The sequence below is a fragment of the Salmo trutta genome, chromosome 13 (assembly GCF_901001165.1).
Source record: "Salmo trutta chromosome 13, fSalTru1.1, whole genome shotgun sequence".
Lineage (NCBI taxonomy): Eukaryota > Metazoa > Chordata > Actinopteri > Salmoniformes > Salmonidae > Salmo > Salmo trutta.
This window is the reverse complement of record NC_042969.1, coordinates 68,314,350-68,332,828: the sequence shown is the minus strand read 5'-3', so window position 1 is coordinate 68,332,828 and position 18,479 is coordinate 68,314,350. Positions and strand designations below refer to the sequence as shown.

The 18,479-nt window shown below is 46.9% G+C and overlaps 1 protein-coding gene across 1 annotated transcript in view; it reads right to left on the bottom strand.

The window, feature by feature from the left end:
- The window catches only part of LOC115206408 (Down syndrome cell adhesion molecule), a 148,364-nt gene that overhangs the window by 34,248 nt on the left and 95,637 nt on the right, over positions 1 to 18,479 (bottom strand). The window contains exons 8-17 of the mRNA XM_029773343.1: positions 17,863 to 18,135; positions 16,226 to 16,504; positions 15,843 to 15,962; positions 13,431 to 13,610; positions 3,390 to 3,586; positions 3,044 to 3,140; positions 2,701 to 2,829; positions 2,368 to 2,535; positions 1,790 to 1,860; positions 1,336 to 1,579 (exon numbers count right to left, since the gene is read on the bottom strand). Coding sequence (XP_029629203.1) covers positions 1,336 to 1,579; positions 1,790 to 1,860; positions 2,368 to 2,535; positions 2,701 to 2,829; positions 3,044 to 3,140; positions 3,390 to 3,586; positions 13,431 to 13,610; positions 15,843 to 15,962; positions 16,226 to 16,504; positions 17,863 to 18,135 — 1,758 coding nt within the window. The remainder of the gene's footprint in view (positions 1 to 1,335; positions 1,580 to 1,789; positions 1,861 to 2,367; positions 2,536 to 2,700; positions 2,830 to 3,043; positions 3,141 to 3,389; positions 3,587 to 13,430; positions 13,611 to 15,842; positions 15,963 to 16,225; positions 16,505 to 17,862; positions 18,136 to 18,479) is intronic.

The window sequence follows — 18,479 nt, the reverse complement described above, 5'->3', positions numbered from 1 at the left end:
GGAGCGTGCAATTGGCTGCAGGAATGTCCACCAGAGCTGTTGCCAGAGAATTGAATGTTCATTTATCTACCATAACCCACCTCCAACGTCGTTTTAGAGAATTTGGCAGTACGTCCAACCGGCCTTACAACCGCAGACCACATGTAACCACATCAGGCTTCTTTACCTGCAGGATCGTCTGAGACCAGCTACCGGGAACAGTTGTTGAAACTGTGGGTTTGTACAACCAAATAAATTCTATGCAAACTGTCAGAAACCGTCTCAGGGAAGCTCATCTGCGTGCTTGTCGCATTCACCAGGGTCTTGACCTGACTGCAGTTCGGCGTCGTAACCGACTTCAGTGGGCACATGCTCACCTTCGATGGTCACTGGCACGCTGGAGAAGTGTGCGCTTCACGGATTAACCCCAGTTTCAACTGTACGGGGTAGATGGCAGACAGCATGTATAGCGTTGTGTGAGTGAGCGGTTTGCTGATGTCAACGTTGTGAACAGAGTGACCCATGGTGGAGGTGGGGTTACGGTATGGGCAGGCATAAGCTACGGACAACGAACACAATTGCATTTTATTGATGGCAATTTCATTGCACAGATATACAGTGACAAGATCCTGAGGCCATTGTCGTGCCATTCATCCGCCGCCATCACCTCATGTTTCAGCATGATAATGCACGGCCCCATGTCACAAGAATCTGTACACAATTCCTGGAAGCTGAAAATGTCCCAGTTCTTCCATGGCCTGCATACTCACCAGACATGTCACCCAATGAGCATGTTTGGGATGCTCTGGGTCGACGTGTACGACAGCGTATTCCAGTTCCCGCCAATATTCAGCAACTTCGCACAGCCATTGAAGAGGAGTGTGACAACATTCCACAGGCCACAACAACCTGATCAACTCTATGAGATGTGTCGCGCTGCACGAGGCAAATGGTTGTCACCCAGATACTGACTGGTTTTCTGATCATGCCCCTACTTTTTTTTAAAGCTATCTGTGACCAAAATATGTATATCTGTATTCCCAGTCATGTGAAATCCATAGATTAGGGCCTATATGAACTTTAACTCAGTAAAATCTTTGACATTGTTGCACGTTGCGTTTATATTTTTGTTCAGACTAGGCTGCAATATCTCCTGCTACTGGCTTCTTACTGTATTAGTGATTTCAAATCTTTTGGTTTGAGGTAATTCAGCAATCATCCAGAAGATGATAGTCTACCTACGGCAATTACATTTTCACACTGCAACGTTCTAATGCTATTAAGAAGTAAACTAAACACAAACACTAATCCCTACCCAACCCAACCCCACTCCTTAACCCCCTGATCCGTACTAACCATCCTCCAGTGTTTTGGTGATGACCTCCTGAGAGGAGGGGCCGGTGCCAGCACGGTTAGCTGCCTGCACCACCACCCCATACTCAGTGAACTTCCTCAGGTTGTCCAGGGTGATGCTCTCGCTGCTGTCCCCTGTGGTGTCCATGCTGATGATGTTAAACTGGAAGCTGCCTCCAGAGCTGTACTCTCTGTAACCCACCTGGTAGCCCCGGATCACCCCATTCTGAAGGTGCTTGTGGGGGGCCTGAGGAGGAGGAAGAGAATGGGGGACAACGACAATATGTTCAAATGCTGTAAAATATGTTCAAATGCTGCCATCCTTTTGCTTATAATTAGGGTAACACGTTTGGTCAAATGCTCTGCATTACTATTGTCATATCATACGATCAGATTGTACATAGACATCGATAGAAACAGGAAAATAGCTCTGTTTAACACCATGAGGACACAGTACCTTCCAGGTGACTTTGATGCTTTGTGGAGAAGTGGCCTCTAGTTGTACTTCCTGTGGAGGGCCATCGGGGGCTGTAGAACAGGTGTAATATTAACATAAAATACTCTTATGAGAGAGTCAGTTGACTGTTGCAGAGATGATAGAGAAAGCAAGACATTTCATAGGCTCCTTTTTTCTGGTTGGTGCGTGGCGCGTGAACTAAGTAGACCAGACCTGCTATCGCATTGGCGCCTATGGGAGAGCCACCCCTTAAGTAGACTAGAACTGTGAAACAAAAATGCAATGGTAAAAGTCCATTTTGAATCATTTTTATAACCCACCATCATTGACTGAGTCAATTCAGACATTCATTATTTTGAGTAAATATCTCACTAGATGGTGCTACAGCGCTAAGAATCCCTTTGCTCTAGTTATGAACGAGCGATGGACCTTTACTATATTCAAGAAAATATCATAATTGAAAAAAAACACATATCCATGGCTAAAATCTGAAGACCAACAGAATATGTGTCAAACTGGTTTGGAACATAACTACATGATGTTTTGACCCAGTGAAGGACAGATCTGTGTGGGCCGACCTGCTTCGTCAGTGGTGATGGTGAGCTCGTTGCTGGTGTCGCTCTTGCCGATGTCGTTCTTGGCGAATATGCGGATGTTGTAGGTGGAGGAGGGGTGCAGCTCTATAATGGTGGCCTGGTTCAGCTGGGGGGACACATCTTTGGTTATCTGGGCTGAATTCCACGAGGCTGGGGGGGGCCAAACGCAATGAACCTATTAGCATCTCTGTATGACATGACAACCAACAACAAACAAGTTAGCTAATGCAAAAAAAATATTTAGTTATAACTATGTCATATGGAATTTCATATGGATTTCTCACATTATTCCATAGGCCTCTGTGCCAGCCCTACCTGACTTGTTCTTGCACTCAATGTCATATCCTGTGATGGGGCTGTTTCCGTCAAAGCCCATGGTCCAGCGGAGGGCAATTGTCCGGTCTCTGACCTCTCGGATCTCCACCTCGGGAGGGTCCGGAGGTTCTAAAAGGGTTTAACACCACACACACACAGATTAGATAGAGAGGTTTATCTGTTCACTTAGTTGACCTGACCAGGAGAAAACAAACTGCAGGCTCAAGTTAACTAAGGCCCAGAGATACTAGCTGATGTGGTCAGGAAAAACTTACAGTAGCAACAAAAAGATACCACTATGGAGAAACAGCTTAAAAAGCTGGAGCTGAAGACAGGAGTTCACCTTGCACTGTTAACTGAATGATCCCTCTGTCTTCACCATAGGAGTTGATGGCATGGCAGGAGAAGAATCCAGAATCTACCCGAACAGTGGGCAAAATCTGAGGAGAGGTCAACATAGTTTTCAACCAGGAAACATCTCCATAATACACCAAAACAGTTTGGTACTCAACTGATCATAACCTCTGGTTATTTTATATGCTACACAAAATGTCCAATGCCAATCACTGCAAGCACAAACGCTACTATGATCATTCATGCTATATTGAGAACGTATTACACTAATACCAGCTCTGTATAAACACAATAATACACATCACCCCCTTTTGAGGTGGAGGCCTCAGGCGCACCTTCAGAGTGGAGATGACCTCGTCAGCCACCTCTTTGACCACGACGGTGTAGCGGCTGGTCTCTGGGTTGATGATGCGTTCCTCCTTTTCCCAGCGCACCATGATGGGCTTCTCCCCATGGGCCGTGCAGCTCATCTCTTTCTGCTGGCCCACCGTGGCCATGGTGGTGTTGGGGTACGACGTGATCATGGCCGGAACTGAGAGAGAGGGTGAGAGGAGAGAAGGAGAGAAAGGGAGAGAGTGAAGCAGAGGTTGGAACTTCTACGTAACTTAACAGAGACTCATACATTCTCCTTTAACTGGCCTCTGCCACCCTAAAGCCTAAAGGAGGACTCATTCCCAACGTCACGGCTGAGAATAGTCAACTATGGAGAGTCATGAACTCCTATCTAGATCTCCCTGGTTCCCACAATGCATTGACCAAAAACAGGCCTTGGTTCAAAAACAGGCCTTCAGGTAAGCAATCAAACAGACAGCAACTGTTCACGTGTTGTTCCTGAGGCAGAGCGTCTCAGACAGAGACAGAGACAGAGCTAGAGACAGGGTGCTACAGAGCAGAGGAAAGCTGTGACTAGTCTGAACACCCGCGGTGTGTGTAGAGCTCGTCTGGCGTTGCGGCACTATGACACATCACGCTCATTAGCAGCGGTGCTGTGTGTGTGTGTGTGTGTGTGTGTGTGTGTGTGTGTGTGTGTGTGTGTGTGTGTGTGTGTGTGTGTGTGTGTGTGTGTTGTATTGTATTGTATTTGGGGAAATACCCCAGTTTAGCTATAAACAGCTTGCTGGTGTCCTCTACTACTGTACAGATACATTTCATTTCAGTCATTTAGCAGACACTCTTATCCAGAGCGACTTACAGTAGTGAATGCATACATTCCATAAATTTCATACATTTTTTTTCTTCGTACAGTCCTGTACTGTCTCACATAGGTTTGTGTATATCACAGTTACATTGAAAGCCTTGATGATACAACCTGCTGTACTGATATCTGATACAAATGCTGCACATACTGTATGTGCAGTGCACTGTTGCTTATGTTTCCGAGAGGAATGGACTTCAAGGCAGACAAAAGAATGTACTGTATATGAATGTGTAGGTACATACGGTATGTCTACTGTACGTGTTTAACAAGATCATATATACAGTACATCCTACTGGCTAAGACAATGGGATACGTCTGGGGGCTGGTGCTCTAGCCATTCTCCTCTGTGTGTCTGTCTGTCTGTGTGTGTCTGTCTGTGTCTGTTAAAGAAGCTGTTTCTCCAGGAACTAAGTGGGTAGTACGAGCACAGAGGACTCATGACAAGTCTCAGAAACACTGTCTGAGAGGATGTTCCCCTGCAGCAGTGTAACTGTGATCTCTCTCCTCTCTCTCCTATCCCACCAGGACGGCTATGATTTAATGATGAGAGCCCACTTTGATTATTCATACACAGCAGACAAGACTACTCCTCTGGCCCCACTGCTGTCTCACTACCCCTCCACACACACACTCAGAACCTCGACCTCTCCGCTGTCTTCTACACACACAGTCACACACCAACACAGAACACACACACATCCACACAAGAAGGCAACACTCACATAGAACACACATACACACCCACACAATGTCTGAAAAACAGAGAAACACATGCAGCAATAACAAACCACACATGATCCCAGGTGACACACTCTCTCCATCTCCCTCGTTCTCTCTGCACCACCCCGTTTGAGGTTCACGGTGCAGAGGAGGGGTGTGTGTGTGTGTGTGTGTGTGTGTGTGTGTGTGTGTGTGTGTGTGTGTGTGTGTGTGTGTGTGTGTGTGTGTGTGTGTGTGTGTGTGTGTGTGTGTGTGTGTGTGTGTGTAGGAGGGGGTGTGGCTCCGCTAGCTGACAGCCCGTCTCTGACATGATTGAATGTGTCAGACTAAGGTCTGCCAACATTTAAGCCTCATCTCTTATTCACTCTCAAGCTACGCCAAAGAACGCTGATTTATTTTGCATGACAACTATGAATTTTAAGTGAGGCACATTAAAATATCCTCCTCAGCCTTCTCTAAATGTTATTGCTCCTTAACAGGGGTAGTTTCTCCGTACATCTGAGGCAGCAGGCAGCGCCGTGGCAGGCGGCGTCAGCAGGAGACCTGCCTGATGTTTTCCAACTCCTGCCCCCGCGAGACGGAGGGCATGCCTTGATGAGCGCTCCGCCTTTGAGGAGAGGAGGGAAGAGGGGGAGCTGAAGGAGGGGGGTGGCGCAGAATAGAAGAAGAATCCTAATTCTGACGTACCTTTCAAACAACACAGGCATACGATCTGCTATTGTCATCACACACGTGGCTCTGGCACAGAACCCAGCTCCTCCACTGTGTGATCAACACAGTTCCACCTGATCAAATTTCAGGGAAATGTCTGTCTGCTCTGGCTGCTTGTTAAAGCTACAGAGACTGGCTGCTCTGTGCTGTGTGCTTCCACAGTGTCATACTCAGTTTGCTGTGACACTCCCAATACTGCTACAGTAAAGGCCTCATGTGTCAAAGATGACATAGAACAAACAGGCAGCTCAAGGTGTTCTCCATCTTAAACCATCCTCACAACAACCTGAGACTTGTTAAAGAAGGTTGCGGGGACAACAAAAGGCTGCTCCCAGCCAGACTCCTCTCTCCTGCCTACACTCACAACACAGCCCTCAGTAGCCCCCCAGGCTACCAGTATTCTTTTTGATAGCCCATAATTGCTTGGTTGATGTATATTTTTTAATATCCAGCGATGTTACAGAGCCTGGTAATAATGCGCAGGAGGGAGAGAAAGAGGGAGGGAGAGAGAGAGAGAGAGAGAGAGAGAGGGGGAGGAGGTTTCTATTCCTATCTGTCTGTCAGGTCCCAGTCAGGTCTGGCTGTGTGTCACTGGGCAGAGGGAGACTGAGGAGGAGGTTTCTATTCCTATCTGTCTGTCAGGTCCCAGTCAGGTCTGGCTGTGTGTCACTGGGCAGAGGGAGACTGAGGAGGAGGTTTCTATTCCTATCTGTCTGTCAGGTCCCAGTCAGGTCTGGCTGTGTGTCACTGGGCAGAGGGAGACTGAGGAGGAGGTTTCTATTCCTATCTGCCTGTCAGGTCCCAGTCAGGTCTGGCTGTGTGTCACTGGGCAGAGGGAGACTGAGGAGGAGGTTTCTATTCCAATCTGCCTGTCAGGTCCCAGTCAGGTCTGGCTGTGTGTCACTGGGCAGAGGGAGACTGAGGAGGAGGTTTCTATTCCTATCTGCCTGTCAGGTCCCAGTCAGGTCTGGCTGTGTGTCACTGGGCAGAGGGAGACTGAGGAGGAGGTTTCTATTCCTATCTGTCTGTCAGGTCTCAGTCAGGTCTGGCTGTGTGTCACTGGGCAGAGGGAGACTGAGGAGGAGGTTTCTATTCCTATCTGCCTGTCAGGTCCCAGTCAGGTCTGGCTGTGTGTCACTGGGCAGAGGGAGACTGAGGAGGAGGTTTCTATTCCTATCTGCCTGTCAGGTCCCAGTCAGGTCTGGCTGTGTGTCACTGGGCAGAGGGAGACTGAGGAGGAGGTTTCTATTCCTCTCTGTCTGTCAGGTCCCAGTCAGGTCTGGCTGTGTCACTGGGCAGAGGGAGACTGAGGAGGAGGTTTCTATTCCTATCTGTCTGTCAGGTCCCAGTCAGGTCTGGCTGTGTGTCACTGGGCAGAGGGAGACTGAGGAGGAGGTTTCTATTCCTATCTGTCTGTCAAGTCCCAGTCAGGTCTGGCTGTGTGTCACTGGGCAGAGGGAGACTGAGGAGGAGGTTTCTATTCCTATCTGTCTGTCAGGTCCCAGTCAGGTCTGGCTGTGTGTCACTGGGCAGAGGGAGACTGAGGAGGAGGTTTCTATTCCTATCTGTCTGTCAGGTCCCAGTCAGGTCTGGCTGTGTGTCACTGGGCAGAGGGAGACTGAGGAGGAGGTTTCTATTCCTATCTGTCTGTCAGGTCCCAGTCAGGTCTGGCTGTGTGTCACTGGGCAGAGGGAGACTGAGGAGGAGGTTTCTATTCCTATCTGTCTGTCAGGTCCCAGTCAGGTCTGGCTGTGTGTCACTGGGCAGAGGGAGACTGAGGAGGAGGTTTCTATTCCTATCTGTCTGTCAGGTCCCAGTCAGGTCTGGCTGTGTGTCACTGGGCAGAGGGAGACTGAGGAGGAGGTTTCTATTCCTATCTGTCTGTCAGGTCCCAGTCAGGTCTGGCTGTGTGTCACTGGGCAGAGGGAGACCGAGGAGGAGGTTTCTATTCCTATCTGTCTGTCAGGTCCCAGTCAGGTCTGGCTGTGTGTCACTGGGCAGAGGGAGACCGAGGAGGAGGTTTCTATTCCTATCTGCCTGTCAGGTCCCAGTCAGGTCTGGCTGTGTGTCACTGGGCAGAGGGAGACTGAGGAGGAGGTTTCTATTCCTATCTGCCTGTCAGGTCCCAGTCAGGTCTGGCTGTGTGTCACTGGGCAGAGGGAGACTGAGGAGGAGGTTTCTATTCCTATCTGTCTGTCAGGTCCCAGTCAGGTCTGGCTGTGTGTCACTGGGCAGAGGGAGACTGAGGAGGAGGTTTCTATTCCAATCTGTCTGTCAGGTCCCAGTCAGGTCTGGCTGTGTGTCACTGGGCAGAGGGAGACTGAGGAGGAGGTTTCTATTCCAATCTGTCTGTCAGGTCCCAGTCAGGTCTGGCTGTGTGTCACTGGGCAGAGGGAGACTGAGGAGGAGGTTTCTATTCCTATCTGTCTGTCAGGTCCCAGTCAGGTCTGGCTGTGTGTCACTGGGCAGAGGGAGACTGAGGAGGAGGTTGCCATCTTGGATGGAGTTGGACTACAACTGATTGAGTAAACAATCATCCAGTAGCATTATTAAAAGGTGTGAATTGCAATAAATGCCAGTCTTGAAATTGTGCATGATGAACAGACCATTATAGAGTTTAATTTTTGTGACAAGATATCCCCAAAACATTGGTATATAAAATAAAATAAAAACATCTTACTGTAGGATTTCTAGTTGGCTAGGGTGTACACACTTTGAGTAAAATGTGTTAGCTGCACAGTAGTAGTAAAATCATCAGTTGTTTTATCTTTCTGATCTGAACCCTTTCTCTGTAAGAGAGGGACTGAAAATAAGGTAGAACACCACATGCAAATAACTGTTCCCCTGGGCCCTTACTTAGTCTGTCTCTAATTGAAGTATTGACGGGTTTAAATGAAGCAGAAACTCACTGAAGAGCTTCATCGGCCTGGGACACACACACACGCATGTACACATGCACACATGCACACACACACAGAGAATAGTTAGGGCAGACAGGCAGCAGAATAGTTAGGGCAGACAGGCAGCAGAATAGTTAGGGCAGACAGGCAGCAGAATAGTTAGGGCAGACAGGCAACAGAATAGTTAGGGCAGAAAGGCAGCAGAATAGTTGGGGCAGACAGGCAGCAGAATAGTCAGGGAGACAGGCAGCAGAATAGTCAGGGCAGACAGGCAGCAGAATAGTCAGGGAGACAGGCAGCAGAATAGTCAGGGCAGACAGGCAGCAGAATAGTCAGGGCAGACAGGCAGCAGAATAGTCAGGGCAGACAGGCAGCAGAATAGTCAGGGCAGACAGGCAGCAGAATAGTCAGGGCAGACAGGCAGCAGAATAGTCAGGGCAGACAGGCAGCAGAATAGTCAGGGAGACAGGCAGCAGAAAAGTTAGGGCAGACAGGCAGCAGAATAGTCAGGGCAGACAGGCAGCAGAATAGTCAGGGCAGACAGGCAGCAGTGCATACTGAGACACTAATGGTGTTCTTTTTCAATCCACTCAAGCGAATAAGTACACTTTTACAGAAAGCATCTTGAGTCTACGAGTGCACAGTTCAGGGTTTATAAGGCATGAAATGTGATATTTTGATGAGTGACAAGAGTACAGCTGTACCATCATGTAATGACTGAGCTTCCAACCCCCCAGTAGCAAGATGGATACAACTAACAAAAGCCCCAAAGACATTACAACTCTGAGCTTTCTGGATAATCAGAATGTTCACATTTCCAAGATGTCGATCATCATTAAATTGAAATAGTCTTGAGAGATTTGAATAAAACTAAACAGGAAATGAGAGTAGGCTATAGGAGAGAACGAGCAGGAATCTATAAAGTAGGGAATCTATACACCTCACTACACAGAGACACGCTCACAGTGGGTCCCCTTTACAATTAGTATTACTGTAACACCCCTTACTGTAACAGCCCTAAATCTCCCTCCGTCTTCCTGATTAAGCTTTTGAAGGCTTATGGAATCTGGTGATAAGGAGCAGCTCTCAGCCTAACTCCTCCATCCTGCATAGACCTATAGTACAGTACAATGTAGTCAGCTCACACATACACACACTTACAGTAGGCTATGAAACGCTATGAGACTGATACATTAAAAGCAAATCGCTTGCTCTCCCCTCCTCCCCCTGTACATTCCCAATGATATCGTGTGTCCTGGGGCACGCTGGTCTCAGTGTCAGGGTGGAAGCTGATCTGGGGCTGAGGCTGGGGCGATGGCACTGTGTGAGGATAATACGCTTCAACCCTCATTTTATCATCTCCTCTCCTCGCCGGGCATGCTGGGAAAGTAGGCCACCACGCCATGCAATGCCTCACTGGGCTATACCCCCCAAACACACACACACACACACACACACACACACACACACACACACACACACACACAATGAAATGCATATAGCCTATAATACACCCACACACACAGATTTACACTACACACACACACACACTCCTCAGGCCGGCCCAGTGTTCTTCTTACAGGCCATACAGTACAGGGATGACAAGTTGAGTGGAGCCACTCTAATGCCCTGTTCTCCTGCACAAATACTCTCTCACACGTCAGGAGACAAATACCTCCTGGGAAAAGAAGGCGGAGAGGAAGAGGCTTTCTTGTGACTGGAAGCGTGTTGCTGTTGTTGGGCCTGGCTACGGTGTACAGCCAACTGTTTGTCAGTGATAATTAGGCATTAACCAACTGCATAGCTACTGTTTATGGCATGCTGACCAATGACCTGGGTGGTAATGTAAAAAAAAAAAGAAGAATGGTGCCCGGGCCCAGCCAGTTGCTGATTGGCTGTGTAAGTGTGCTGTCTCACAGGTCCAGCCACTGCATGGCAACCACGGCCTCCAGTGAGCTAATGTACTGATGGAAACACAGAGTGCTACATAAGCACTTCCATGTTAGCCTCATTAACTATGACAAGCTCATACTGTACAGTACACTGGGTGGGGTAGGCCAGGGCATCGTAGCCATGCTGGCTAGCATACAGCCAATGTCTGTCTGTCTTCTCAGTGTCGTAGCCACACCATGATCAGAGACTGTTTGTTTAAATAGATGGCTCATGCTTGTTTGCACCAATCAGTGTAAGTATATAAAACGCAAAGGTATGGAATGGAACCTAAAAGTCTGTGCACGTCTGCGTGTGTTGATGATGGGATGTGTATGTATGGTTACTGATGTGTGTGAGAGTGTGTATTTATTTACATTATGTGAATCTGAATGGATGCATGATAGAGAAAGTGTGTGCGCACGTGTGTGTGTAAATGTGGGCTTGTGTGTACTGTAGGAGCGCACGTGTGTGTTACCATCTTTGTGTGTGTTTGTTTGTGTGTGTCTGTTTGCATATTTGTGCAGCAGTCAATGCCAGGAGGGAGCTGCCTTTGGCTCTGACAGAGAGAGCGGCTTAGCGGGGGGGCTCCTGCAACAGCTTGATAAGAACAGCAACAGAAAATAAGCTCTACTCACATCTGAGCACCATCAAATGAGAATACTTCCCCCACGCAGCGAAGCCAGACTGGCAGTGCCAGGAGACTGGTGACCAGGGTCATTAACTTCTTAGGGCTAGGCCCCTTTTTTCTCCACTTCCTGCCTGAATGACGTGCCCAAAGTAAACTGCCTGTAGCTCAGGCCCTGAAGCCAGGATATGCATATAATTGGTACCATTGGAAAGAAAACACTTTGCAGTTTGTAGAGATGTTAACATAATGTAGGAGAATATAACCCAATAGATATGGTAGGAGAAAAAAACAAAGAAAAACCAACCCACAATCTTTTTTTTTGAGAGAGAGAGACCATCCTCTTAGAAATGCAAGAAAAAGGTCATATTGAAAATGAGCTCCCTGGATGCCATTCCTATGGCTTCCACGGGGTGTCAGCAGTCTATGCTCAAGGTTTCAGGCTTGTAACTTCAAAAACAAATTAGTACAAGGACACAGTCTTGGAAACTCGTGTTTGCGCGCACCATGAAGACATAATGCACCTACTAAAATCGGTTTCCTATTGAACATACTTCTTTCGGAAAGAAATATTATGGTTTGATTACATTTTAGGGTATCTGAGGAGTAATTACAAACATATTTTGACTTGTTGAAACAAAGTTTAGGGGTAGATTTTCGGATTCCTTTCTCTGCAAGTTGAATGAATGGATCACTCAAATCGATGGCGCCAACTAAACAGACTTTTTGGGATATAAAGAAAGATTTTATCTAACAAACGACACTACATTATAGCTGGGACCCTTTGGATGACAAATCAGAGGAAGATTTTCAAAAAGTAAGTGAATATTTAATCCTTATATGTGAATGTATGAAACCTGTGCCGTTGGAAAATATTTTGATGTGGGGCGCCGTCCTCAAACAATCGCATGGCATGTTTTCGCTGTAATAGCTACTGTAAATCGGACAGTGCAGCTAGATTTAAAAGAATTTAAGCTTTCAGCCGATGAGACACTTATATGTACCTAAATGTTTAAAATCCATAATATTAATGATTATTTATTTGAATTGCGCTCCCTCCAGTTTCACCGGAAGTTGTCCTGCTAGCGCAATCCTTATTAACATACTCCACATGCTGCAGTCACACCAGTCAACACAGCAGAGAGAGACAAACTGTCTTGACTCCAATACAAAACCATGCCCTGTCCTTGTTTCAGTTTGTCATGATTCATTACTCAGACTGTATCTGTTTTAACTGTGGGATGATTCAATGTACAGTTACTACAGTAGCCTATAGGCCATCTGAGCAACCCTAAGGTCAATTGTTCAATGACTAAACCTTTGAAATGACACAGCATCTAATGAGTGACCTTATGTCACTGAACTGTGTCCCAGTTCCTCTCCAAGTCCCACTGACGTTAATGATGCTTAGCCTGGCCATGGCCCAGGCCTTGGCTCTGTCTCAGGTTGGTTTTGGAACCAGAAAGTGATTAGTGATGCTACAGTTACATTAGACTGCTGCTGGTACTGATTAAAATAGACCTGGCAAGGCAGGCCCTCTCCCCCTTGTCGGTTAAACATGATGTCTACAAGGCTATAGGAGAACACTGTAATACAAATCAATACGCAGCCAGGGACAGGGCTGATACCAGAAGATAACATATAGGGTGGTCACATTTCTGTGACTTCAGGGAAATACAGATTGAGAGACGGCATACTGGTGACCTTATGAAGGTGCTATATGTAATTTTAAATGTGATGTAGGTGATGTAAGACAAGTAGGGGAACAGAATCATTATGAGAGAGAGAGAGAGAGAGAGAGAGAGAGAGAGAGAGAGAGAGAGAGAGAGAGAGAGAGAGAGAGAGAGAGAGAGAGAGAGAGAGAGAGAGAGAGAGAGAGAGAGAGAGAGAGAGAGAGAGAGAGAGAGAGAGAGAGAGAGAGAGGGAAAGAGTGAGATAGAGAAAGCAGGCCAGAGAACAAGAGAGCCCAGTGGTGTAGTGGTGTAGTGCTCTGTCCCTCTCTTTTGCAATTGGCAGACTCCGCTTGAATGAAGAGTTCAGCGTGTAATGGACGGGACATAAGTCCTTAGCTGCTCACGCACACACACACACACACACACACCCAAGGCCAAAGGAACAGTGACTATACTGTGGGATCAAGATTTTACCCTTATATTCCCCTCATTTGCTCTGACCCAAACTCACAGATGCGATACACACTTGTCATTTGATGCTTCACCCAACAATACCAAGCAGAGTTAGTCTAATAAGGAAGTCAGAAAGAAACATGACAGTGTTTTTGGAGTCTTACTTTTGATGGTGAGGTACATGGATTTGCTGACGTCAGCTCCCACATCGTTGCTGACCTTACACAGGTAGTAGCCGCTGTCCTCCTCCAGCACGTGTTTGATGAGCAGAGAGCCGTTGACCAGCAGCTGGATACGGGAGCCAGAGTTCAGGGCGATGGGCTGGAACTGGGGAACCCCGTTACCTGGGGAAGAGACAGGAGGGACGGGGCCACGAGTCATGGATGATATAACCTGAGATCCACATTTTAAATGCATTTAGCACCTTTCAAAATTGTGTACATATTTGGAAAGGACGTGTAAGTCTACAATATACTCTAATCCTTAATCGGAAACATTGTATTTGGCATAAGCAATGTAAGGTTAACAGCACATGGGGGTGGTGTGCTACAATTTCCCCTTACTAATTTAAATCCAAAGCTACTACTGTTTTTGTTTTTAATGCTCATGTTTTGGGTCAAGACTGTTGACAGATGCGCATCCTTATTTGACTTGTACAGTGTGTGTAACGCTTTAGTGACAAAGCTTTAGGGATTTAAGGACAGTAAACATGTATCTTAACGCTGCCCCTAAACCTCAGCAGCTGCTGTGGAGAATGTAGCCACTAAAATGAGGTAATCGTTAAAGAGATAGTGCTCATGTTCAACACCAGAGCAGATTGCTGAGGAAGAAAACAACAAGACTGCAACGTGGCCTTGAAACAAGGAATCAGCCAATAAAATGCAGAGCAGTTTTCTTTACACAAAAAAGTACTTTTCTTTTCCTTTGTTTTTCCTTGATTTTCTGTCTGTAAGCCATGTTTGGTATCCTTCATGTGAACAACATTGAACATGTAAGCACGTACATTTACAAATCTACACATCAAAGACTGAACATTGTATTGTACATATATTTTGGGGTAAATACAACCTAATCTCCAAAGCATTGGTTTTGTCTTGGTGAAACACAAAGATTAGTATTACTATGTACATGCTTTTAGTAGGTCAAATATTCTTCATTTGTTGGGCACATCTCCCTGGTGGTGAGGTATTCTTCAGCATACTAGCATACAGCATTATACTTTTCACATATTAGGGAACAAGTTATTTTCTATAATATTCCATGTTTCTGTTGGAGGTAATGTTGGACAGTCTCATTCAAAAAGGTCAAAATGACTTCAGTACTGTAGGAAATGTGTAATACTGAAAATGTTCAGGTCAACGAGCTGCCTGGGAATGGAAATCCACTCAGAGCTGTAAGTGGTCTACCTATGTTACAGCAACACATCCAGGCTCGCTCATAGAGTATTAAACATATGTCTGAACTGGGCCAGATATTAGCATGCGATAAAGTTAGCGTGTAAAGATAAGGACATTTAGTGAACTGTGGGTTTTGGTCCTTAATTAAAAATCCAGTCAAGTGCCTATGGTTAGCGAGGGGTCAAGTGGCTGTACTATTCCCGCTCTGCTGCCTTGTAGACGAGAAGAGAGAGAGAGAGAGAGAGAGAGAGAGAGAGAGAGAGAGAGAGAGAGAGAGAGAGAGAGAGAGAGAGAGAGAGAGAGAGAGAGAGAGCGAGAGAGAGAGAAGGACGTGCTCTTGTATGATGGATTTTGCATATCCAGAGGGAGCTAGCAGTTATGCTAATACCAGCTGACCTTTCCTTCTTCACTGTTCTATCTCTCTGTGGCTCTGCTCTGCTAGCACCTGACTGGGAGAATAAAAAGCATTATCCAGAACCACAACATACAGCAACACACGCACTTACAAATTAGAGGTACATCTCAGATAAAGGCCCCGACCGAGTCTACACTCTGCCATCGCCGTGGCGACAGACCAAGGTTCTGCCAGACATTTTTAATCAGACAGGAGGTCTAAGACATTGAGGAGCGTCTCTCTCACATCAAACCCAATCTCCTCTCGGTCCCAGGGAGCCCAAGTCACAAACAAATCCCATCAAAGCCTGGCTGCTGTCTGTCTGGCCCTGTCCCCACGCCTTTGATGCCCCTCACACGGCCCCCCACGCCACCCAATTGGTTGGATTGGTTGTTGTCTCTCCATTGTGGGAAGCTTTCATCCCTGGTTATGGACGAAGCAGCAAACACCTGGGTCCCCTCTTCAGCTATCCAGGTCAAGTGCTGTGCCACTTTGTTCACCTGCTCTCTCACACCTCACTGGTAGCTCCCCCACCTTACAACCGACAGTGGCTGTACACCTGCGACCTGTGACAGTGTGTGTGTACACCTGTAGTTGTTGAACCACATCATACACGGGCTGTGGATGAAACAGATGGAACCCATATGCCTTCAACTACTACTACCGTTACTCCCTCCAAAAGAGCTGCCGTTACATCCCCAAACAATGTCCATTAATACGTTTGTATAACCATTTAATTCATGCTACCAACAGTCTTCTGATGCTTGAATTCCATGTCTGTTTACCTTTGGAGTGCTTCCATACGAGGGTGGGGCGTGGATAACCCTCAGCAGAGCAGTTGAGGGTCACAGTTTTGCCATAGATCCCATCCTGGTCTGTGGGCTGCACCACAAACTGGGGAGGAACTGGAAGAGCAGAGGGAACCACACACAGACTGACTTACTAGTACTTCTGAGACAGAAAGATAGTAGAAGAGATAGATTGAGAAAAAGAGTGCAGTGGAGAGAAATCACAGTATAAAGACAGATGAGAAGCAACGGAGAGAGGAGCAGAGAAAGAAACAGAAACAGAGAGAGAAAGAAAGACAGTACGAGTCAGGGAGCGAGAGGAGGGAACCTAAGAGAGATACATCTAGAGACAGAGGAACAAGGTGCTAGCCTTCTCTCACCCCGGACAATGAGCTGACTCTGGTGCTCAACGGCTGCAGCCTCGTTGCGTGCAATGCAGGTGTAGTTTCCGTTGTGGTCTGGGGACAGGTTGGAGATCCGCAGTGAGCTGGTGAACTCTATGTTGTCGATGGTGACCCCCAGACTGGCAGGGATTGGCCGCCCGTCCTTCTGCCAGGTGATGTCCAGGGGCTGGTCACCTGACATTACCACGCAGGGGATGAAGACGCGTTGACCAATGGAGAACCGCTGGAATGCAAAGGGCTGGATGTACGGTGGAACTGGAAGGGAAGAGGGGGAGAGGTGACCATAACCACATTAGGCTGAGAGACAATACACTATACCGGTACAATGTCCTGGGTGTCATACTTCAATATTCTATCAATCCCTTTGGTCATTGGAAATCGTTGAATAGACTCTGAACTCAGAAGGACTGAGAGTGAATCATCACGTAATTCCACCTTAGTCATTCCTCCAGTCTAGCCGAACATTCTGTACTCGGAGCAAACAGTGCCAAGAACAGGTGTACTATTCCATAAACACTTGAAGGGGTGATTCTGTATTTTGGTGACTCATGCCACATCAGTCTGTCTAGAAAACCTAACGACCCTCAAGAAGAGAAAAAACAACATGTTATACAAATGAATGGAGAATCAGGCCCCATGCTAGACTAGATAACGACCTAGATGAGAGATCCTGCTCAGTAAGTCCACTGTGGCACCTTCTCAGGGGACTCTCCAGCCATCCCGCAAGTCAGCTGCATTTGAGAATCAATGAGTTAAAATAACACTGAAATAAGCAGCACTTGAGCACTGATTTAATTCACAACAAAGTAGGGATAATGGACTCCTGGGATCTCCCCAGCCGCTTTCAGAATTTGAAGCTTGAGCAGAGCAAATTAACTAAGATACTTGTAGCGGGGAAGTGTTGCTTTATATCATGTGGTCCCCCTTTCCCCCGCCCCGCCCCAGCCTCATCTCCTGGAAATGTTTTAAGCAGTGGCTGCATCATTCATGACATGGATATGAGGCATGGGGAATCACTCGGGAATCACTCGTTAACATTCCCATTACGTATTCTGGGTCTCTGGTAATCAAGCTCAATCGCTACTGTATGTGCAGTCATACTAATGACTCTAATTTAGTCTCACATACCAAAGAAGTGCAGTCATAGCAGTGGTGAATGTCAGGCAGTGTTACTGTAGCTTATGGTTAACAATGTGATGTGATGGCCCTGGCCAATGGGAGTATGACCTGCGAGGTCACTTCCTATCTCTGCCTACAGCGTTGCCATGTTCTACTGTCCACACTCTCATACCTCTTAGAATGCTTATGTAGCACATGGTGATGTGTGTAACCTACTCCTCAGCCTGAAGTGTCCCCACTTGTGCCAGTGAATAGCTAGCTTTTCACATGGTGCCGACTGGTAAGATGCTTCAGGAGGGTGGTCACGTGTGCTAGCAAGACAGAGGTACCAAGTTCGTGCCAGGTATGGGTCAAATTGAGAGGAAGTGGTATTTGCTAAGAAAGCAGTGTGACTTCCTTTACACTTTCCAAATGGTGGTATGCTAGTGTGGATATTACAAAAAATACCTTGTTTACTGTGTACTGTCACAGTGCATGAGGCAGGCTCTTCCTACCTTTGACATTGAGATGGACGCTCTGATTGGTCTCTTGATGAGGTTTGACCAATACCCTGCAGTTGTACTCTCCCTGGTCTAGCTCCTGCACGTTGGACAGCTTCAGAGTGCCGTTGTTCTCGAAGGCCCGCTGCCGGTGGTTAAAGGGGAGCAGGTGGGAGTTCTTATACCACTTGATGGAATAGTATGGGTAGCCAATGACGCGACAATGGACGTACGCGTCCCGCCCTGCGATGGCTGTGATGTTTTTCATTGGACGGATGCTGGCAGCCCCTAAAAATACAGAGAGGGAGAGAGAGCTCTCTATAAACACATTTATGGGTGAGAGGATTGTGAAATGACAGTCAGCAACATCAACCCGTATGTATTGACAGCACACCCAAATGTGTTTGTTTTTACCACAGGACCTCATGGTAGACTCTGAAGAGAGGGCTGTGAAATCAGGACCAAATTAGACAAGGACAAGGTAGGGTTGGCTGACAGCTGAAAGACAGAACGTTTTAGTGGACAATATTCACTGTATGAGTTATCTGCATTACAAATCCAAGAGCCACTTGAAACTAACTGTCTGGTTGAATAAATAAAGAATACATTTGACAAAAAAAAAACGAAGTAAG